We start from the raw sequence: 21,460 nt of genomic DNA on the forward strand, positions 1-21,460 counted from the left end.
GATCTATGAAGTCAGTGGCTTCGGTTAGACAGTAAATTATTAGTATCGCATTTTTCCTTGATAGTTATTACGTAAATTCGCAAGGAATAGATACGGCAATTGCCCTTGAGGCATCGAAAAATTTTCTCCGAGAGATTAGACAATGTGGAATAAATGCAGTATAGCTAGGAGGCCTTACAAGTAGAGTGCCTTGGCACGAAGAACTAACGGAAACTGTCTTTTCGATATACGGCAATTCCCTCCATCATTACCTCTAAGCCAACCAGGGAAGTATCACCCACTGCGAATGAAGGTCTCTATATTTTAACCATCAATGGACATGACACTATTCTAAATCTTCTCACCGCGAATAACTAGGCCTGCACCGCTGAACTTCTTTCTCTAGGAATCGAAGGCCCCCTTCATCTCCTGCATCGAGCTACGCTCTCTTCGAGTAGATTATTTCTAATTAATATGTAGAAAATAACTACTATCAAGGCGTCTTTTCCTTCTTATAAAATCCTTTCTGTAATCAACCGGAATTTCCTCTTCGTCTCGAATACTATGTTCCGCTTAGCTATAACTATTATTCTGTACTTTCCGGAGACTCTCTGTATTTACGGGAGACTTGTAGGCGTATTTAAGCAGCCGTAAGGGAGCACTGATGTCTCTGCCGTAGATTAGGTAGGTTTGTGATTGTTACGGATTCGGTCAAGAGCATTAGCTTACGGTGTTATAGCACAATCCGAGACCTTTCGCGGTGCACATTTCAATCCCTCAAGTAAGGGCGCAGCAGTCTTTCAGCTCATCGAACCTAATCCCCAAAATCCAGCTTTCTTGATGAATGCACCCGTGGAACTACCACCAGACTGCCGAATGATTATACCTAGTATTCTTCACCCGGACCATAAACCTTACAGCACCGACACCCCCCACTTATGTAACCTGACTCCTAGATACGCTGTCGTCCACCCGCACATCGATCAGACTAGAGACGCTCTTATTGCAGTTCTTGGCAAGAGTCGGAAATTGATCACAATGTGGCCTCTCTCCGATTATAACCGAAAGCTTCTTCTGCAACATGTCTCAGAGCTAGGGTCATTCGTGTCTCTCTGTGGACAGTTCGAAGGCCCATTATTAAATTTGATCGACTCTAGCACTGCGCTCTTCATGCAGGCTGGTGTTATTCACGCTACTATTACCCTCGAAGGAGGTATACTTATTGGGATTAACACATTCTCTGCGGGGAGTGCTCTCGCCAGTCTCCAGTGTTTTCTCTATGAGCTTGAAGCTCAGTTGGAAGAGAATTATGCCGAAATCTTCCGTCTCTTTACATTGCAGCTGAAAGCGATATCCGGCGATCTCAGCATTTCTCGAGAGTTTTTGAGACAGTGGCTATCATTGAGTGATCGACTTAATGACATCGTTCGCCGTCGCGTTTCTCGCGATCGGCTGAAAGTCAGAGAGAAATTGGAACTGCAAAATCTATTACGTGCACTACTGGCAGTAGCTGAACAGGAAGGAGTCCTACCGGGGAGCTGTTGCAACGAAATGGATGGGATATCGCACTTCCAGAAGACGCATTTGTTAGTAGCGGGACTAAACATGCGAGAAATAGCGAACGTGAGAGTGGGAAGTTAATCAGTCCATGAGGAGTTATATAGAGAGAACATTGTGGATGAAAATTGAGTTGTTGCGTATACTAGAAGCAGCTGGGAGATGATACAGAATGACAGGATATCCCATTATCCTGAAACTCACGGTGAAACTCTGATATCAACGAGAGTCAAACCCTTTTATTACCCATAGACATTTCTACATCGCGAAGGAGGCACCAGGTTGACAAAGCAGTCTAAAGACACTAATATACGAATCTCCTGTCACATCAACAATCGAGATTCACGACCGACGCCATCCTTTGGTAAGTTTTCTTCCTGCTTTCAAAGTTCTCTTTGAGCCTCGCGCTTCGCCGCCAGTGCTGACTCTTTTGGTTGGCTGCCAGCGATTCAGGAATCCAACTCATGTCACCAATTTTGCTTTCAGGGGTCCAACAGGCCCGCCACTCTACTAAGTACCAGACTCTCCCATCATGCTCATGCTTGTGGACAACGCGATATATGTGTGAAGAGAGTGTGTCTGAGCATCCTGCTTGATTTCTTGGTAAATGTGGATCAAAGCTCGGCAGACTGCCCTCAGCCTTCTGTAGCTCGAACTTCTGTAGCTCCTCCTCCAGTAAAGACTCGGCGTTCGGAACATCAAGGTCATCAGGAGAGATCCACCTATTCGCAGTGCCCAAGAGGTACTCGGTTTCATCGTGGTGAACGCAGTAATTAATGTCATAGGCGGCGGTAATGTCCCAGAATCCGTCGTGAGGGAGTCCTGCATCCTCGAGACTAAATAGGAATAATTCCTGCAGGCTGATAGGGTCGTTTGCCACTCCCTCTTCTCGGGGTACCACAGCTGGGCGGCCAATCTCCACGTCGGGAAGAGGCTGGTCACACGTTGGTAAGGATAACACCAGGGACGTCTCGTCCAGCAGATTTAATGTATCACAATGGGATACTGGACAGCTTGGATGCAGACGATGGCCTGCTTCTTGTTAGTGAATCTAACCTTCATGTCGGAAATGATCAACGAACCTGTTCCGCTGGCGTCACAAGCGATCCTTTGTTCCTCGTCCAGCGCCGGGGTATTATGAAGGAGGCTCTGAAAGTCGTCAACACAACTTCCTCTCAGCTGATCGACCTGTTGGGAGTGTGTAGATCGCCTGTCAGCTCCCTTTCGTTCCTTCACTGGTTTTGGATGTTGGCGAGACTTGGAAGCGCGATGCGGCGGTGATGATATGGCATTTGGCGTTACAGCGAGGCAGAAGCCCGAGCGGAGCTGTCGAGCTTGAATGCGATGCGTGAGGCGAGTGATGGCCATAGCTAGGAGTAACTAGTGAAGGTAGGATGAGAACGTGAAAGCCAGCACAGTGACAGGATTTTATACTCATCTACGACCCCCACTCAGCTCAATGCCCCTATACCTAGGCCCAATGTCGTCAACGTCCTTGGTTGGATGCTCTGTTGCCGTGTCTGCCTTGCCATGTCTCGTTAGCGTGACCTGAAGGAGTTCAGGAAAGGTCGTCGATCAGGTTCCATGGCGTGAGAAACGCGTCTTGGACGGTATCTGACTTAGCGACGAGTTTGCCGCCAATTCCATTGGCGTCAGTGGCCTTTGTTCCGCTGTTCGAGCAGTAAACAAGGAGTGCCATCAAAGTGCTGTATCTCGGTCCGCCTGCTGTCTCATCATTCTGCAGGTGATCTCGCGAGGCATTTCTGCTACTCGAGCACTGAAGCAGATTGCTTGTCCCGTAGGAGATCGTGAGAAATGTGTACTCATGTCATAGCTAGAACGGCTGTTTGACCTTAATTTGCGGGTAGCCGAGGGCTGCTTAACGGTGAGTTAAAGGTATAAAATACAGCTCTTTCGAAAAGGAGAGGATAGTTACGACCCGAGGCGAAGGAGGTAGGGGGAAGGGAAGCGTTCAACGGAGGTAAGTGTGCTTGCGAAGGGGTTGCGGTTTAGAGTGGTGTACTGGAAGAGTCCATTGCAGTCCGTGCACGTTACTCTAACAAGGCAACGAGGCATCTCATTAAATTTTTAACCCTGTTTTACCTTACTCTCAGCACCATGAACGTTTCAAAATACGGTCTTTCCACGATGTCGAATATCTTTGCCAAAATTCAAGGCTTAGAGGAACAACTCAAAAGGGTCGAGAGTTTACTCGAAAGTTTATTGGAGAAGTGTACCTCTTCCCGCCGTTACCAGCGCAAAGGTGAATCGCACAAGCAACACCAGTCGTACTACTCCATACCTATCTAATTAGAGTAAACTACACCAGGTCCCTCGAAACGCCTATTCTCATTCCTTGATTCAGTTACGCATTGAGACGTATTCGCCTCATCATTTCATCCATGTGGTTAACTCTCTGTGTATTCAAATTTCCGAGCTCGCATGTCGAAGGTTGCGGCCACTGAGTCGACGTCGAGTTTATATATTCTTCCATTCCCTTGCCCATGATCTCCAGCCGGCCTTCCATGGCGTCGAGTAGGCTGAAGCCTTCGTCGCAAAAACTGCCCCTGCTGTTTCGCGAAGGGGCTTCTTCTCCTGTCAAAGTTAGGAAGGGGTCTTGTCCAGTCACAGTGCCTTGACGTCTCGATAGCTCTGTGGGCTTCAGCACGCGTCCTGCGGATGACGTGATACTCCATAGTCTTGACGTGCCCTGACCTCCGGGCGAGTTTCCTCCTCGACATCTCCTCTCTATATCCAAAAAATCGTCCTCGGTCGTTCTATCGGCCCTTGATTTCCAAATATCTCTGAAGCCAGATCTGTTCATCAGCTTCTTGGAATCATCATGCCACCTTGTTCATACCGCAGTTCCGGAAATCTTCTCAGGTCATACACAGGGGTTACACCGAGGATTCTGTCGAAGCCCTTTTGATCCTTTCGTGAACAGGTGTTCAGATGGAAAGATGCCCTTCACGCTCAAACAACCGACTTTTACAGGGCTCCTTGCCAATTTTGCTCCTCCCGCAAAGGAGGCGGAGTCGGTGAATCCGGTTGAACGACTATCTCGAGCACTGGCTGTGGTGTGCTTAGTTCCCACAAATCAATGCATTCCCTTAGTCTTCCGCCCCCACAAATGGCGCATTGCTCTTGTGCTGTTGAAAAATCCAACGGCGTCTGAAACGACTGCCTTCTCCCCCCGTAGTCACTCTTGGAGCGCCGCAGATAATGTTTGAAGCATGGATACCCCTTCAACGTTGCCAAAATTCCGTGAAGTTAAACCATTGCCGTTATCTAGCCGGCCTCACGCTGTCTCGCTCTCTGCCCCAAGCCCACTAATGGGACCAGCTACGGCGTCAGCTTCCAATGAGGTGGAATCCAGTTTGGCGACTAGTTTGCCACCATGACCACAATTAAGCAGTGGGCTGATTCTTCCACGCGCTTTTAACCACAAGACCAAAACGTACTCTCGTGGCTGAGCAACCGACGTGTGAGGGCACTCCATGATCTCTGAAGGAGATTCTGCCTCGCCGGCGGCAGCGGACTGTACTCGATTGGAAATGCGCGTCGGCAAGAATAGCTGTAGAACAATTGGCTGATATATGATAGAGATATTGGTCGGACCTTTGGAGAGCTGGCATCGATTCCGTGACGTGGGCGCATGAGCTGGATGGTGGTCGGTAATATAAGAAGCTCCAACCCCTTCATTCTCCTTCCTCCTCTCTCCCTCTCCCCACTCCCCTCCCTCTCTTTCTTATTCCCTTTCTCATAATCTCAAACCCTCTGTGAAAATCTGTCTCTCATAATCGCACATTTATCTTTGAGAAAGGCACTGGATAATTTAGTTTCAGTCTGCTCGAAAGTATCGATCCAGGTCTGGTGACAGACCTTCAGGATGAATCAAAGCTTAAATCAGACTCTGGTCATCGACTTGAAAGATGATTCCGATGACGATCTTCCATCGCTTTCCGACCTATTCCCCAGCAGGCGTAATCGTGACGCCGCCTCTCGTTATGATGCCGTAAGTGCACCAAGCACTTACGGATTTTCGGATTCTAATTTCTCGAAAGCCCTCTTCCCAAAGGCACGCCCACCCACCGGCCCCGTTGTTACTCCAGACCCCCGAAAATTGTTCGGACGAAGAAGAGGGCGGATCTGTGGTAGCGTCACCGTCCGGGAAGGATATCGCAAAAGTGTCCGAAAGGCAATTCGACTTCAATGCGACTCATTTTCTAGACGACAATGAGGATGATATCGTCAATGAGTACAATGGGATCCTCGATTCCGCTGTCGCGATAAAGCATAAGTGTGGCACACTGACGACAAGAATACAAGAACTAAAAGCGGCACTGAAGGCCAAACAAGCCGAGCTCGACCAGATCACCCTTCGGCGTCAACGGGAGCTCTTATCCTACGGTGAATCTGCCAAAATGGCACAAGATAGGCTCCGGGCGAAAGGCGCCAAACTACGCAAGTGCAACCGCGAGATTAAATCACTCCGCCGACGTAACGGGCACCTGGCTGAAGATCTGGAAATCGCCAGCAAGGATCTAGCGAGGATTAAGAAGCATCTACATTGTGATATCTGCGCAGATACTTTCAAAAACGTTGTGACAAGGTGTGGTCACAGCTACTGCGCGGAATGCCTGGCGACATGGTTGGGAGGGGTCAACGAGAGCGACTTGGACTGCCCGACTGATCAATGGAAAAGAGGTTGCCCAATGTGTCGACGAGCTCTGAGAGCTGAGGATATCTGGCCTATCTTCCTCGGGGCGGAAGGCAGCTCTATCGAAGTTGTGTGCACGGACAGTGATGGCGAGTGAGGCAGCAATCTACGGGGACCATTGGGCCCATGGAGTAGATTATACTTAGGCAGGTCTGGTGTTAGAGTTTCCCATCCAGGCCTCCTTGGCCACACCACCTGGATCCATGCAGCACCTATTTGAATCCTGGCAGCTAAAGCCCAGCTTCAGGCCCTAGGGTTGGCGCTAGTTGATTTCCTCACACCTTCCCCATGGTAGAATTGATCCCTGTACCGGCTATTTTATGCTTTAGGATTGCTGTCAACGCCAGTCGTATAAGGATATTGTTGACAGAGTCGCGAGAGCACCACTGGGGCAAACCACCTGTGACGCTAGGCGCTTCACCAACCGCGCAAACTGCGTCAACTCGTTGTTCCTGCAGATCTGTGATAGGATGGCGACGGAATAGGAGGTTTTCGGATTGCTCTTGTGGTTACAGGCCAATGTATATATAAATAGGCAGAGTCTCTCTGAATAGCCAGGGGGACAGAACACAATCAACCTGACAGGTCCACAACTTTCGTGTTCCATCGCTTACTCTGATTGGGAGGCACAATACCTAGTAACATATTTTGCGACCGGAGCACTCTCGGCTTGCAGCAAACAATCATATTTTCATGGCGATTGCTTTTGAAGTCAGGGGAACAGAACCGTCGGAAATCCTTTCCAAATACCAATACCTCGCAATCTCCGAAGGGATATTGTGACACTTCACCAGTCTCGACGGGCAGATGTAAAAGGGAGAAGCACCTAGAGCTGCGTGTAATGGAAGGAAGCATCCTTTATCGAATTTGAGCAGCTAACCACCTTCCGCCGTGCAAGGACTTTTTGGAACTACTTGCGGCGTTCGATAACCTCGTTTTCGATTCTCTCTTTCGTCGTCTTGAGGCAGGGTTGGGGTAGTGGTGGCCACACGTGTTCACCTAGAGATAACACTATCCTAGTGACTGTCAGTCTTGTCTAACCAGATCGAGCACCTAAAGCTATCTCACTATAAAAAGGTCTAGAGACTGCTGGGGACTTGGAAGATGTCAGATACATATATGTTTCTCATTTAAATTTCCCAACCAGTCTACCCAAAGTAAGCGGCCATGTCTATTACACTGTAATGGGACTCACCTGGCTCAGAGTCATTAGTGCATACAGCTTAATAAAGTCATGGCACCAGCCCCAGATAATAGCAACTGGCAGAAAGACAACATCCCGCCAATTTTTGCGAAACAGAGGCATTCTCTTCGCCATTTTGGCAAACAACCACCAAAGAAAGAACCACATGGTCCATCGTCCCTGCCGCGGGCAAAGCCACCAAAGTATGACATCGGGAGGAAGGCCATAGTTCACAAAGCCGGAGATATATAGGGAGTAAGTACCCCAGTAATACTTTCTTATCATTAATTAGTATGGTCTGAACGTATTGGATTTCTCTCTTACCGCCAATTTTCAAAGTTTCGTAAACTTTTCGAGTTGCTCCTTGGATTGCTTCTCTGCCATCGCACAAATCTCCAGAGTTCCCGGACACTCGTCCCGAATGTTGTCTCGACCTGGCACTCCTCATGGCGCTGAATTTTAATGTTCCAGCCATTCTCGAGCAGATACCGTGTCCAATAGTTATCGTCGTCTGCGTTAAGCTTGTGGCCGTTCCACGTCTCAGATACGAATCCGCTTTGGAATCGAGGGTCTTCGACTATCTCCGATCGAAAACCAGCCATTCGACCTGATAGGCATGAGATCGAACCATCTATCCACAAAGTCGCCGAATTTTCGAAAGTTCGACGTTCAATATAGTCAGCGAAGATCCAATTGACGATCTGCTCTAAAAGTTGCCCAGATTTGATGCGTCTCGCTCGTTGACAAGTCCCTACTCCGCCAACCTTACTCTCCTCGAAAGCTGCAAGCATCCATCGGACAGTGTTCTTAGGAAAGGCGATATCGTCGTCAGCGAATACTATAATTTTATGTTCTTTCTTTCGGTCCTGAGGAACATTCGTAATGGCCAATACAAGTTGTTCTCGCTTATTGGCGGAGCTAGCTTTGGACACCAGAATTGCGACGTCGTCGTGCCTCTTCTCAATATCACTCGATAGGGCTTTAACTTCACCAAATGTATCAGGAGGAGTGCAGATCGAGATGTACTTGCTTCCGGCTTGTATGTGACACTGAATTCCCTCTGAAAGGGCCTCAGGGTTTTTGCCGAGCGTCGCAATTATAGTAGTCACATCGGTCGGTGTAAGAATCGGGTTGTGAGGAATTGGAATAGGCTTGTACCTCATATATGAGATGCCTTGAATAACGAGGCGATTGTATTTGAGGATACTAGAAAGGTTAACTGTATGGTCAACATTGTTACGCGTAAGGACGTACAACACTGCGATGAACCAGATGAGGTCTCGAGCTGCCATCGTAGCTAGGTTATGTCCGTAGTATTTACAATTATTACGATTTGCAACTAGGGAGGGACGAATTCCTGTGGCCGACACACCCCTTATATAACAGGAACTGTAAAAAGCTCAGCTCATTGCGATGCAACAAGCGAAGGCATGAAACAGATAAACTCCCTCGCAGAAACCAACCAAGACATACGTAAGAAGCTAAATGAACTTTGCGGTATATTCTCTCAAGTCGCTATTCCATTCATTTACTGGCCTCGGGAGATATGAGACTCTTAAACTCTTACACCTACTAAAAGGCATCTGAGAAACTTCATCATTGGGTCAGTCCAGGCTGTGAAAGCGGCTTCATGTGCGAAGATTGTTGCTAAGAAGCCCAAACCTCCGCTGGATTTGTGGACCCACCCATAAAGCTGGTGAGAGTAGCTACTCGATATGACACATTGTTTCTATTAGACTCAGGTATAATAAATGTCATTGTATGGCACATATCCACCCCCATCCTGCTCTCGTTATTAGGGAAGGACAATAGGCATCAGGGCATCTAGGGCAAAGGCGGCTATGCCCCTGCTCCTGCTGGTATAGCTTTTCCGACCCCGAGCAACTTGATGCAATTAAGACAACTGACTTCATCCGGACACAGTTCCGAAGTGACGTTTTCTTTTTTCCTCTGAGATTCGAAAACCCTCAGTGCGTGCGTCATTGCACTCACTAGAATTTGCGTCCATGGTTCATTCAGCAAAGCGTCGCCTATGCACGCGGGGAGAGATGATGATGCGCCTGTTTGGGAGTTCGGTAAGGAGTCTTTTGCAATGGCCGATATTGCGGAAGCGCTGCTCATCCTTATGTTCGAGATAGGGAACCTTGACGTTACCATCTCGCCATTAACTTGTTCAATTCGTTCGATCATGTCGACCAGGAGGAGACAGGATAAATGCCAACGTATTGTTAAATTCACCTCCCACGAGAGCTCAAGGGGGCTTAGTGAAGTAAGGGAAACCTCGTGGTGGTAAATTTGCTTTCCGTATCGATACACCTTCAAGGCCTCCAAGATGAGCTCGGTGAGTTCGAGCGGCGGCCTTCGTCGGGAGAAGAGCGTTTGAAGCTGGGTGACCTTGCGCGCCAGTAACAGCGAGATCCAAAACCTTTCCTCCCTCAGGCGAGGAAGTAGGTCTGAAAAGTAACCATTCGAATTCCATTTGACTGGTAGATAAGTGAGTTTCCATACCCTGTTAGTTCCGCTTCGGGAGAGCGATATACAATCTTCGTCGGGTATGAAAAGCGGGCGTCTATCGATGGCGGACGAGAAGGTGTCAAGAATCAGTCCGAGGTAGAAAAATGTTTGGAGGAGTTGCTGACCCGTGGCGGTAGAAATAAAGCCAGCACTTGGGTCATTTCTCACTTCTCGTACGAGCTGGAATAAATTAGAGATCCCCTGCTTCAAGAATCTATTGCTGATTCTTTGATCGTTCTGACATAAAACGGATGTTTCCAAAGGGAACTCTGCGGCGGAACTGATACTAGACCTCGAAGCCGGTGGGCAGACCATTCCCAGGATGATAGTCGCAAGGATGACCTGAAAGGAGAGATTATCGGCACAATTTTCGATAGTCTCCTTAGCACGGGCCCAGAATTCTTCATGGCAGCCATTATCGTCTCCATACTTTGGCTCCCATCTTTGGGATTTCGAGTCCATCCCCTGACTTCCGAAAGCCGCAATTATAGTCTTCAGTGTCTTCCAGGCACTCTGTTTGTAATGGGGTACTAGTTCATGGTCCAAACGCTGAGCGATCTCTATCAAAGTACGTGGAGACTCGACTTGGTTCGGGGGCGAATCTTCTTGGTCGCTGAGACCTAGGTTGGCGAACGGGGCAGGAGTGAGTAAAGTTGACCAGTGGAGCCAGCATCGCATTGAAATCTCGAAACGATGGTAATAGTTGTGAAATAGGGCTTTATCGATTCCTTGTTTGTCTTTTCCCTGGTAAGAATCGGTAAGTGGCGATGAATACACATTCAACGGAAAGCTGGAGGCTTCCTGGCCACTATCGGATTCTGAAGAGAAATGGTCGGTAGCATCACTTCTGCTTTGTGTCTCTATCCGGGGAACGACTGGCGTTGTTTCAGTTACAAAGCGTATAGGGTGCTCTGTGCGGAAACCTTCCTGCTGCTGTTGTTGACGTTCCGGCTTTGAGGGCGCTAGAGCTGCCTTACACAATCGTTGGTGGCGGCCACAAACGTCCCTATTATTCCATTAGAATATTTGTACTTTCGGGTTGATCGTGCCTCTCACTTTCGCGCAAAGCATTTAGAACAGAACTCGCAAGTGAAGGGCCTTTGTCCCGTATCTAGTACCTTATTAGACAGATTAAATTTTGGACCCGGGAAAAGTTTCACAGACGTTGTGGGACATGGCGCGACAGATGTGCCATTTTCGTAAAGCGATTTGAACACCAAGGGCGAAAAAATAGTCCCGGCTCGTGAGAAGCCGGTCCGGGTCGAGGTGCAATGACCATTTTGCATAATGGGTAGATTCGAGTATTCGACGGAGTTCCGATATTTTCCAATTAAATTGAGGTCTCCTTGAGTGTCTCAGTGTCTTCAGCCACTGCCGTCGAAATGTACAGGGTCTCGAGAATGATTTTGTCCGTGATGTCCTGTGGATTCTGTGGAAGCCCGTGGCAGTAAGAAAGCCGAGATATCCACACCATGACACCCTAAAAAGTAACAAAGACAAACCCAGAAAATTAGAGAGAAGAGGTGAGAGAAGAAGCGTAAAAAGAGTTGAACGCATTTTTTAAATACGATATCTCACAGCCAACTGTAGGTTGCGATCCCTATCCTACACCCCGGAACCACTCCCTTAGAATCTAGATTCATTACTTAAGGTCACAATAACGGGTCATCCCTCCACCCATTATATTTTCATCTTCTCTGTCGTCTCGTCCCCAGTTCCCTTAAGTGTTTGAGAAGCCGAACTTGTGGATGATTGAAGCCCATAGCGTCATACTACTTCGTTAATTCTCGCTACATTAGCGGCTAGCGACTATCACGGTTCGAGGGGACGTTCATAAGTGCCCTTGGGAGACGGCAATTGGGGTTCATAAATACCCGAGTGGCTCGGATGATGGCCTGAGACTAGAAAAAATCTCTCGGCTTTCTAGATAAACAGCACACCAAGCTCACGAAGGTCGCAGGTGATGAGTCATACTGGCAAATTCTTCCGTGGAGAGGAAGTACCCTCGGCTGGCCGGAGTATCCTCCATCCTTTGGAAGAATAGACCAACGGAGAGCTGTGACACGAATGATCTAGTTTAACTGTTGGAAGTAGAAGGATTGTTACAGTTAAACTGCATCTTGGCCGTGAACAATCAAAATAGATAACGCGACCCCTTTCGCTCTGCCGTTTAGTTGCTGTTTCTCTGCCGGGTCTCCTCTAGAAAGAAGGATCGTCTCGAAGAGCAGGAAGATAAGAAATAGGTAGGGTGCAAAGCCTCCTATGGTCATTTCTCGACTTTTCGCTGTCTCTTAACGCAGTTAGGGGCAGCCTTTCGCACTTCCTGATTGGCTTCCTTTCGTGTCTCGACTCGCACAGGAGATTGTCTTAAGACTAATCGCACGCTAAAACCATGACTTCCTAATTAGATGGCTTCTGGGCGTAGATTACATGACTGTAGCTGTGGTTAGTGAAGAAAGAAAGTTACAGTGAGGGAGAGATATACGTACAGGGTGGTCCGCATATGCAACCTCTTCCATTGCTCGAGTTCATTTTGCACGTGTGCGAGAAAGCCTTCATACTCTCCATAGTCCCATTCCAATCCCTTTATGAAAGCTTTGAGGGATAATGCCTGGAGTTGTCGACTAAATGCTTCCTTCCAGATATGGCCTATCTCTTTCTTGCGAGTTCATCAGCGATGGTTCCTTCTTCCATGGAGCTCGCATACTAATTTCGGGTCCCTTGACCATGGTCCAAGAGGCACGGTCTCTTGTATGTGCTTAATATTTCGGAAATGATTCTCTCGAAGGATTTGGGGAAGGTCGTCATGTATATCTAGCTTTCGTCCTAGCTTGGAAAGCCCCTCGGATAAGTGTCGGTGTAACTCCTGAATGAAGGTAAATGGCTGCGGAGAAGGTTGTTGAGAATCGTGTCTCAGCGCTAGTAGTTGGAATTCCAGCCAGCCTCCGGGTTCGAGATGCCTATGAGGCGGTTAATGCCCGTCGCGTCTCGGATACTGGTCTCGGGAACTTACTCGTGGCATCGATGGATCAAAGCTGGCAAGTCTTTCACAACCCCTCCAAATCCACGGTAAAAGATAAACCGGAACGCCGTCCTCCATGTCCAATAGCCATCGTCCTCGACGTCGCATATCTGGAATTCGACGTTTGGAGAGACCCATTCTGTCTGCATTACACTCTCGTCGGTACCAATCACCGAACATGACGCGTCTTCGTCCCCGACGTCGATAGCCCATATACCCGTCCGAGTGTACATTTCATGAACGTTGCCGCCATTTAAGTTGACGGGTGCACAGTAAAGCTTCTTAAGGACTTCTTGAAAGAGGTGATTTTGTAAATCGTGTTCGTCGCGTGCCCTATCGTCGATGGGGAACGGGATGCCTGCGTAATTTCAGTAATCTTGAAGGGTCTGAGAAGACGAGGACTCGTACCACGTCCATATAATCGGCCATGTAACTCCGAGCATCCAAGGGCTTCGGGGCGAACCGAAAACGTACTGGAAGACCATCTGAAGATCTCATTAGCATGGTTAATTTGGACCCGGAGACGAAGCGGTGGTACCTAGCGTCGCCAATGGCTGAATCTTGAGGAGACTGAATTCTAAGTTAGCCAGGGCGCGCCCGCTTAATTGTTTTCTTACCTGAATCTGCCCATTAAGTTCAAGTTCATCAATCTCGGGAGTTGTGGCCATGCTTCTGTATTCTCATTTCGCGTCAAGCCGAGTCCGGGGACCTTGGAAATCGCTTCCGAGTCCCTTTTTGGGAGGGCAAGACTTCGAAAAAAGCCTTCGAATAGCTTGGGCGCTGTATTTATTCTCTTTTGAAGGTTGACCCTCCCACACTTAATAAGTCGGTCGGTCCGGGGTCTTTCTAGAAGAAAAGAGGAAAACTGTGCTCTAGGAGTGAATGGAGGATGAAGAAAAGACGTAGCCGCTCGGCAAAATATAACCTACCTTGCGTCGAGACTGGCAGGTGATTCGAGCCGGGTCCATCGGGAGAGACCGCTCGTCAGAGATCGAGATCGGCGGCCGAGAAGGTGACGTTCAACTGGATCACCCGTTTCGTCGATGTTCAGTATTTCCTGGGCCCCTCGCCAGTGTGTGGGCGGTCTCGGCGATTTCTGTACGTCTTATATTGACGGCGAAAGGAATGATAATCTTTCATGGAAATTCCCTCTCTTTGGCGGTTTCGACACGCCATTGGATGGTCTTCGGAGACTAGCCGTTTTGCTTGCTCTGCCCTTCGAGGCACTTGGAAAACTCTTTCGAGTTCCCTTTTCTGGGGTATAACTCCGAAAATCGCTTCCGAATAGATTAGGTACTATATTTATTCTTTCGAGGCAGATTCATTGGTCTCCCACTTCCGATAGTTTCGGATCCTCCTCGCGTAATATTGCTGTCTCCTAAAGCATCCCTCTTATTTGTTCCGCTGGTGGCACCCGAGACTATAGTTAGGAACCTTCGGTGTCATTTTCAATGCTGTACTCAGTAGAACCCCTGGTGACCAGAGTGGTAGAGCGGGAGCCGCATTCATTGGCTAGCTACGGGAGGTTTCAGAATGAGGCGACAGTGGCATAAGGACCGTTGTCCTATAGTCTAGGAGGGTCCATGAATTCGGGCGAGTAGCGACAGATTATCTGGAATAATAAAACATATAAAAACTGCGCGAACAGAGACGCTAGTCACGGAATTCAAAAATAGCTACCTCTTTACTAAGGAGAAAGAGTAGACGAGAAGTGATCCTACCACATATCTTCAATGTATTCAGGAGTCGAGAAGCAAAACGGACATTAGGAGGTCGAAGAGCGGGTCTTCAATAGCTCTTCATCGCGTCCTTGATTGGTTTCCAACCCTATCGGGAAGGTTAGCCTAGTCATGTAATACACTGCCGACCCATGAAGTTTGTCCATTCCAAGCTAGATTTTCTCAGTGCAATCAATAAAACTAGTTCCCCATTCTTTCCTCCTCAGGGAAACCGAACTCAAAGTCTCACTCGCCACCTCTACCTCGGATTATCTCCTGATCGGTTAAAACAACTCGTCCTAGCCGTGTGGCATGATTCACCAACTCGGACTCATTTCTGGCATTCAGCGCCTCAAGCAATCCTCTCAACAAGACTTCTGTATTGACAGCAGTAAAGACCTCCCAAGGCAGTCCAACAAGCGAGCCAGAGATCTCTTTGTAAGTTTGGCGAGCTTTCTCGTAATCTGGATTTGTGATTACTGGCTGCATTATGTGGTCACTGCGTTCGCCATCCGTCAACTGCGTCATGGCCACACGTTGTATCTCTTTCGCCGTTTCAAGGTTGGCAGTGACAGCTTGCCGAATTGCGTGGAGTTGGTCTTCATTATTGAGGTCTTTCAGTTCGAAAATAGCTTGTACTAGTTCGGCTAAGTCGAGGGAAGATGCCATCTTGATCGTATTCCACAATAACAAAGTGGGAAGTCGTATAAGAGGAGGAATCAGCGAAACGAATGCGGCTGATGAGTGGAGTTTAAAAGTCGCCCACAAACTTCGCCCAACGAAGGACGGTACGATGAATTTCCTTCCTGCGCGGAAGATCACCAGATAGGTAATCACAGCTCACAAATACCGAAGCCCTTTTTCATTTTAGTCAACACCAATATCAGTGGAATCTGACGTACGCTAGACCAACTAGAATCACGCAACCGCCAATACCACACGCAACATAGAAGGGAAGGCTTGCGAATAGAGAAGTGTCTGACCCATCCATCGTTTTAGTATCTGCGATGTGACGTCTTATGTAAAATTTATAGCAGCTAGGAGTCTGACACAGGATGAGTGGGTTGATTGGTAGCCTAGTGATAGAAGGCCAAGGTGGACAGCCATAAGATTCCACTGGTTATTATATCTCTGAGACCAGATAAATAGAAGTGCAGCAAAGGGGTTCTATGTGACAGGAACGTCTTGAAGCGCCCAGTCCGCTTCCGCAGAGAGAGAGAGCGATATCAACGGTGGCTGTTAGGGGTTGAGGGGGTCGAGGCAGAAGCGAGCAGGCCACATAGAAGTCCGAGCGCGCTCTACCCTTCGTGCAGAGCTTGGAAATTTTTATTCGATTGACAGGCTACGGGCTAGGAGTTTCACTACTCCATCGTGGCCCAACAGCGCCCAGGATGTCCTAATGGACGGCGTACGGCGTGCGGCGTATCAATAGTCGGAAAGGAGTCTGCACGAGTTGGCATAGGTGCGCACATCGACCTACGCGAGGAGCAGCGGTAACAAATTAGAGCAGGGCAATGTGTAAAAGACCGAAGTCACGAGGCCCGTAGAAACCGGGCGACGTTAAGGACAGCAGCCGTAAGAAGACTCGTGCATGATTGTCCCCTAAAGCGACAGGGGCTGAGAGAGCACCCGGAAGTCGGTAAAATATGCAAAATCCTGGTCTACGCTTCAGGGGTGCCATAAGTGAAGCTATCGTGTGGTGTTAACGCCACCGCAGTCAATTACCCTTCAAGGGAGCAGGGAGAACTAAAATCAAGAGGAAGCTCCAAAGTGGCAATCGGAAGGCAATCGGACTAGCGTGTTCAGCTTCAAGCTCGGAGCTGCGTATAGATCCGGCTATTCAGAAATCGACTAGGGTCGCAGCATCGTCGGCATCCTCACCCTCATTCTTAGCTTTCACCGGCTTCCTGGCTGCATGAAGTTGTTTCCAGAAGTCATTCTCAAGCTGGTCTTCCTTCTGCTGAAGCCTCGTTAATAAATTTTTGTCGTCAATATTCACGACATCCCAGGGTTTCATGTCCTCTTCTTTCATCATCATACCCTCGAAACCCACTGCAACGCGCTTCTTTATTGGCTGCCGGTACCACCATCGCATATTGTCGCCTTCGATTTTGTCCTTGACTGACCGTTCCAGAGATCCCCCAAATGTGGATAAGTCGTAGAAGTTGCGAGAGGTAGGTTCGTGAACATCTTGGCGGTGGTCAGGAGACTCGGCCAATATTTCCCTCATCGCAGTAAGGCCACTCGGAACCATTGCCACGTTCACCAGATCCCTTGGTCCCGCCCATGGGATGAATGCCTTGTACATGTCAATGGTATCGTCACGGCCAAGGTCTTCTTCACGCTCCGTGAAGAAGTTGGAACAAATTAAGTTCTGTCGCCGCGTATGTCGCTGTTGTATTTCAGGAGCGAGGTAATAAGTGAGACAATACTTTCCCTCCCCTACGAGAAGAGCTGCTATCTCGCCAATCTCTTTAGATACTTCGCCAGAATCCTGGCAGACAGTGTCGGCGAGATTTCTGATCGTATAGTTGTTGTAAATACCACCCAGGTGTCTCTTGAGAGCACTCTCCCAGGTGGAATCTCCTCCTTGAAAAAGAGCGTGGATCTCGTCTGTGGTGGCAGGAGGGGCGTCTGAATCCGAAACTTTCTTAGATTTGCCCATGATTGATAAGTGCCCAAATTCTTGCTGAAGGATTGAGAGAGTAACAACTTGTTAATCTGTCCCGCCTCAACAACGCTGCCAATGCTGCTGAAATTACTGAAAATCCAGTGATATAAGTAAAAGATTCATGTATCGTAATAATGCGTTTTCCGACTTTATGTGGAAAGTGAAGCGGCAAGCTGGGTAGCCACTCCCTTACCATTCAACCTATTACCTGGTCAGAGGCAAATGTCGTCACCAGAAACATGGGCCAACTCCCAATGTACCCATCCAACTCGGTCGAGTCAAAAGTCTTTCTTTCAGGAGATGACGGTGGGACGTCTCGGCGACAAACCAGGAACGCTCGATCGTCCTCATTGCCCTTTCCGTGAACCAAAGGGCGTAAAGATGTTTGGCCCTATCAAAGCCCCAGTGCTTAACATCCTTGTCAAGGGGTTCAAATGGGTCATATTCCGAATCCAGAGTAAAGTTCATGTGCATCTCGTGGAGTTGGAGCTGTATGGCATGGAGGTCGACTTTCTGGACAAGGATTTCCCACGACCCATCGTTCAGTGGTGTGATGCTAGGCACCTGAACGATACTCACTAGGATACTCCCCAGGTCCGCGTCAAAATCCACTAAGACACCATCCCCGTGGATGGAGAGTCGGACAAGAATATAAAATTCGTAGATTAAGTCCTCGATAGCTCGTCTGCGTCAGTTAGTCGGGACCGTTGTGTGGAAGAATGAACGTACTGAAACACGGGCGGAGGTGGCCATGAATGTCCACCCCGGGGGAGCCTCACCGCCAGGGACCACTCCATCTCGCTCAAAACCTCGAGTATCGACCTTCACATCGATAGCATTTTCAACTTCGGTAGAATCCTCATCCTCAGAGACCGCCGTGTCGATGGAACTCTCGCACCCATTGGATGAGGCCTCGCTAAAGACAGACGATCCATCGCTGTCGGATGATGCTTCATCTCTCTGGTCAGGGCTAGGTTGGTTCATAGTTGTGTTCTGTTGTACGGTGCCAACGGGCCATCTGGGTTGGCGCCTGCAGGTCTCGTGACAGGGTGAAGGCGGAGGTGTCACGTTGTCCTGCAAGAAGGCAGCCAGGGGGGGTTGCATAGGCGCCGTAGAGTAGCAAATGTGAAAGCAGACAACGCAAAAATGCCGCAACCGGTGAAGACCACAGGAATGAGGCAACTGAAGAGGCAGGGGCTCCTGCACGGGTTAATATGCAAAGGCACTGTGCTTGGGGTCGTGCTGCATCTGCGGATGCTGGACGCTATTCCCTTTTGCTCAGCCACTCAACCCGGGTAGAGTGGCTGAGCAAAAGGGAATAGCGTCCAGTCTTGGCGGCAGCAGAATTTAGGGCATACGCATCCTGAGGACTTTCTCATCTCATTCAGCAACAAAGTAATGGGGGACCAACCAAGTAGTATCTTGCGCCTCGCACTCCAAAACGCGAACCTCAACGACCTATTCACCGACTTAGAGGTAAGCTCTAGGCTACTATGTAAGAATGAAGTCCCTGAAGTTGATTTAGTTTGTTGGGCGGTTCGACGAAGCCTGCAAGACGCACCCTTTCACGAAAGCTGCAGCTGCGAAACTGATAACGGCTGTCTTTCCTAAAAATAAGAATAGACGCCGTAAGGTGATAGAATCATTGTCCCATTGCGTTACACTCCCAAAGAGTGTCAAAGAGCTGTGCAGAGAGTTGGAGAAAGACCCCTCCTCCTTTTGTGTTGCTGCAGGCTGGTCCGATGTTAGGTTTGCCGTCCAGCATCTACAGTCTCTCCACAAGGCGCAGGAGTATCTCACCGAACTGGTCCAGTATGTGGCGGTTATCGACTCTCTGTGTTCTCTCGCATTCTACTGGCATGGATTGGAGTGCGGTGGCAAGGCAACCAGATATAAACAAATTGCTGAACGTATACACAACATCGAGACGGAAGGGAGCGACAGCGAAAAGCAAAAGGATGTCTTGGACACTTGTAAAAAAAGATGGATGTATGGACGTAAGATATTTACTTTCTGCTCAGACTATCTACACGACATCGGGACTGTCTTCCACCTACCAAGCGATGTAAAGAGGTATATATCTCCCTCTATAAATGCCGATCGCGCTGACGGGGGCAGTTTCATCCTCTCGCTAGGATTACCAAGGGAGAAATTTCAAAAGGACCATCAAACGCTCGCCGAGCGCCTAATCGACGCGGGTATCCAGACCGAGGCACGCTCTAATGGAGGACGACAGATCCTCATAGCAATGCAAGCATGCATTGTGGGAGCCTGGCATTCCAAGGTGGTACAGTCGCAAACGATTGACTCTACGGCTTCTTCACAGCACAGCGAAAACTCACCGGGTTCTACACTGGCAACAGACGCGACAGATATATCTCATATTGGGGGAGTAGGGGTGGATGACATTTTAGCTGCTGCTGCTTTTATACAGGGTCCGCAACGTCATCTGGTGAATCTTCCATGACTGATTTGAACTCTAGGTGATGAATCGATTGGCGCATCGATGCCGATTCCCGATGATCAGCAGAACTGCTCAGCCGGGCCTCTTATTGAGAGGTGTGACCGATCGGCCGCTCCGGGAATTATTTCTCGACAGAATCAGATCGCTATTGAGTCAGGAGAAACCTCTAGCAAAGGTCGTGCGATGGATCTAAATGGAGCCGGAGGCTTCGGTTGGAATTCGGGAACGAACGCTCTGGATCAAGTTCAGCCTATTTTGGATGATATTGAGCGGACGCCCAAGCGACCTCGCTGGGGCCACCAGATCAATGCAATGGCCTCGCGAGATCCTGAGGGTTCTGACTCAGCGGGTTACCAAGGGCAATATCACTTGGAGGACAATGTTACAGCCGAGAACAATCCGACCCGGAATCAGACGAGACCATCGCGCAAGCGTCGTCGTGCACCCCAAGTCTGCGACAGCACGATGAATAGTCGAAGTATAGAATCTGAGTCCAATGACACCCATTTGGCCACTATAGCGACGGCTACGGACGGCCCTACGCAACCGACGAACTATGCTCAACATCTGTTGGAAACTCCAGGGAGTTCCACAACTCAATCCCACGTTGACCCTGCCTCCCATCCATCCGTTGCACCTCACTTAATTGAGATCGACCTCATTCAGGAGGATGGCTCTATACCTATCCATGATACGGCATCGACTTTTATGCTTCGGCCACCCGATCCGAACGAGATGCAAGATTCGACTATGGTCGCAGCGGACAGGAGTGGGCAATGGCTGAATCTAGATGACATGGATATGGTTCGTGACTGGTCGAATCTAGATGATATGGAGATGGTTCGCGACTGGTCGAATCTAGATGACATGGAGATGGTTCGCGACTGGCCCAACCAGGGCGACCTGGAGATGATACAATCTTTGATCGCGCAGCCAACTCCCCTCGTCGATCACAGTTAACTTCAACACATCAATGTAGCATCCATGGTGTATTCTCTTCCCTCCATTAGAATCTCAACCACTGTCTACTGCTACAACACGATAACGAATCAGCATGGCTGCAAACCCTCCCTCCCTCACCTCAAGCCCGTTCTCCCGTTCGAGCACGCAGACGTCACTATCATTCGAAGAGACGTCGATTCCGTTTGTGATTTTGTCTCTGGTCCTAGCCACAAGCCTCAATTGCTGTCCCAGAGTTTCGACGTTAACAGCGGCGCCGGTCTGCGACGTTTCGGGTACAAGGGAAACGGTAGAACCGCCGATTGCGGTCTCTGTCTTATCCACTTGGGACCTGAAAAGTCGTTCGAAGATACTGTTCTTCCAAGTATCATCGATTGACAGTCTTTGAAGTATGCTTGCTATTACCTCCGGTGGCGGTAACCATATCAGCGCTGTGATATTCGTTTTTGTAAATATAGAATCTTCTATCCATACAACGGACAGGCCGTCCGGGACTATTGTTAAGGATCCTCACTGATCCTAACTGGGTTAGGGTTCTCAGCAACAATCCTAGTATAGCATGAGCTGGTTGTGGGTCACACGCGGTATGAGCAGGGTCTCCTCCCTGTTACTAAGAACTGTATAGTCCAGTAGATAACATGAGTTGGCTACGAAGAGAGTGCAACTGTATAG

At 48.8% G+C, this 21,460-nt stretch overlaps 9 protein-coding genes across 9 annotated transcripts; 3 read left to right on the forward strand and 6 right to left on the reverse strand.

Moving 5' to 3' along the window:
- Positions 1–1,017: 1,017 nt before the first annotated feature.
- Z519_12734 (uncharacterized protein) lies at positions 1,018–1,620 on the forward strand (the record flags this gene model as incomplete). Its single annotated transcript, XM_016770439.1, has 1 exon — positions 1,018–1,620. The coding sequence occupies one exon, from the start codon at positions 1,018–1,020 to the stop codon at positions 1,618–1,620; it is 603 nt and encodes a 200-aa protein (XP_016613348.1).
- Positions 1,621–1,864: 244 nt separating this feature from the next.
- Z519_12735 (uncharacterized protein) lies at positions 1,865–2,904 on the reverse strand (the record flags this gene model as incomplete). The annotated part of the gene is made up of 2 exons (XM_016770440.1): positions 1,865–2,568; positions 2,619–2,904. The coding sequence occupies 2 exons, from the start codon at positions 2,902–2,904 to the stop codon at positions 1,865–1,867; spliced, it is 990 nt and encodes a 329-aa protein (XP_016613349.1).
- Positions 2,905–5,425: 2,521 nt separating this feature from the next.
- On the forward strand, positions 5,426–6,353 carry Z519_12736 (uncharacterized protein; the record flags this gene model as incomplete). Its single annotated transcript, XM_016770441.1, has 2 exons — positions 5,426–5,551; positions 5,601–6,353. The coding sequence occupies 2 exons, from the start codon at positions 5,426–5,428 to the stop codon at positions 6,351–6,353; spliced, it is 879 nt and encodes a 292-aa protein (XP_016613350.1).
- Positions 6,354–7,759: 1,406 nt separating this feature from the next.
- Positions 7,760–8,731, reverse strand: Z519_12737 (uncharacterized protein; the record flags this gene model as incomplete). The annotated part of the gene is made up of 1 exon (XM_016770442.1): positions 7,760–8,731. One exon carries the CDS (start codon positions 8,729–8,731, stop codon positions 7,760–7,762), a length of 972 nt encoding a protein of 323 aa, XP_016613351.1.
- Positions 8,732–12,353: 3,622 nt separating this feature from the next.
- Positions 12,354–13,643, reverse strand: Z519_12738 (uncharacterized protein; the record flags this gene model as incomplete). Its single annotated transcript, XM_016770443.1, has 7 exons — positions 12,354–12,387; positions 12,443–12,612; positions 12,661–12,913; positions 12,967–13,333; positions 13,384–13,460; positions 13,514–13,545; positions 13,593–13,643. 7 exons carry the CDS (start codon positions 13,641–13,643, stop codon positions 12,354–12,356), a joined length of 984 nt encoding a protein of 327 aa, XP_016613352.1.
- A 1,296-nt stretch (positions 13,644–14,939) lies between these two features.
- Positions 14,940–15,362, reverse strand: Z519_12739 (uncharacterized protein; the record flags this gene model as incomplete). The annotated part of the gene is made up of 1 exon (XM_016770444.1): positions 14,940–15,362. One exon carries the CDS (start codon positions 15,360–15,362, stop codon positions 14,940–14,942), a length of 423 nt encoding a protein of 140 aa, XP_016613353.1.
- Positions 15,363–16,533: 1,171 nt separating this feature from the next.
- On the reverse strand, positions 16,534–17,358 carry Z519_12740 (uncharacterized protein; the record flags this gene model as incomplete). The annotated part of the gene is made up of 1 exon (XM_016770445.1): positions 16,534–17,358. The coding sequence occupies one exon, from the start codon at positions 17,356–17,358 to the stop codon at positions 16,534–16,536; it is 825 nt and encodes a 274-aa protein (XP_016613354.1).
- Positions 17,359–17,592: 234 nt separating this feature from the next.
- On the reverse strand, positions 17,593–18,348 carry Z519_12741 (uncharacterized protein; the record flags this gene model as incomplete). Its single annotated transcript, XM_016770446.1, has 2 exons — positions 17,593–18,049; positions 18,128–18,348. The coding sequence occupies 2 exons, from the start codon at positions 18,346–18,348 to the stop codon at positions 17,593–17,595; spliced, it is 678 nt and encodes a 225-aa protein (XP_016613355.1).
- A 414-nt stretch (positions 18,349–18,762) lies between these two features.
- Positions 18,763–20,788, forward strand: Z519_12742 (uncharacterized protein; the record flags this gene model as incomplete). Its single annotated transcript, XM_016770447.1, has 5 exons — positions 18,763–18,840; positions 18,890–19,337; positions 19,386–19,437; positions 19,483–19,799; positions 19,848–20,788. 5 exons carry the CDS (start codon positions 18,763–18,765, stop codon positions 20,786–20,788), a joined length of 1,836 nt encoding a protein of 611 aa, XP_016613356.1.
- Between the last annotated feature and the right edge of the window lie 672 nt (positions 20,789–21,460).

Source organism: Cladophialophora bantiana (genome assembly GCF_000835475.1).
Source record: "Cladophialophora bantiana CBS 173.52 unplaced genomic scaffold supercont1.34, whole genome shotgun sequence".
In the NCBI taxonomy this organism is placed as follows: Eukaryota; Fungi; Ascomycota; class Eurotiomycetes; order Chaetothyriales; family Herpotrichiellaceae; genus Cladophialophora; species Cladophialophora bantiana.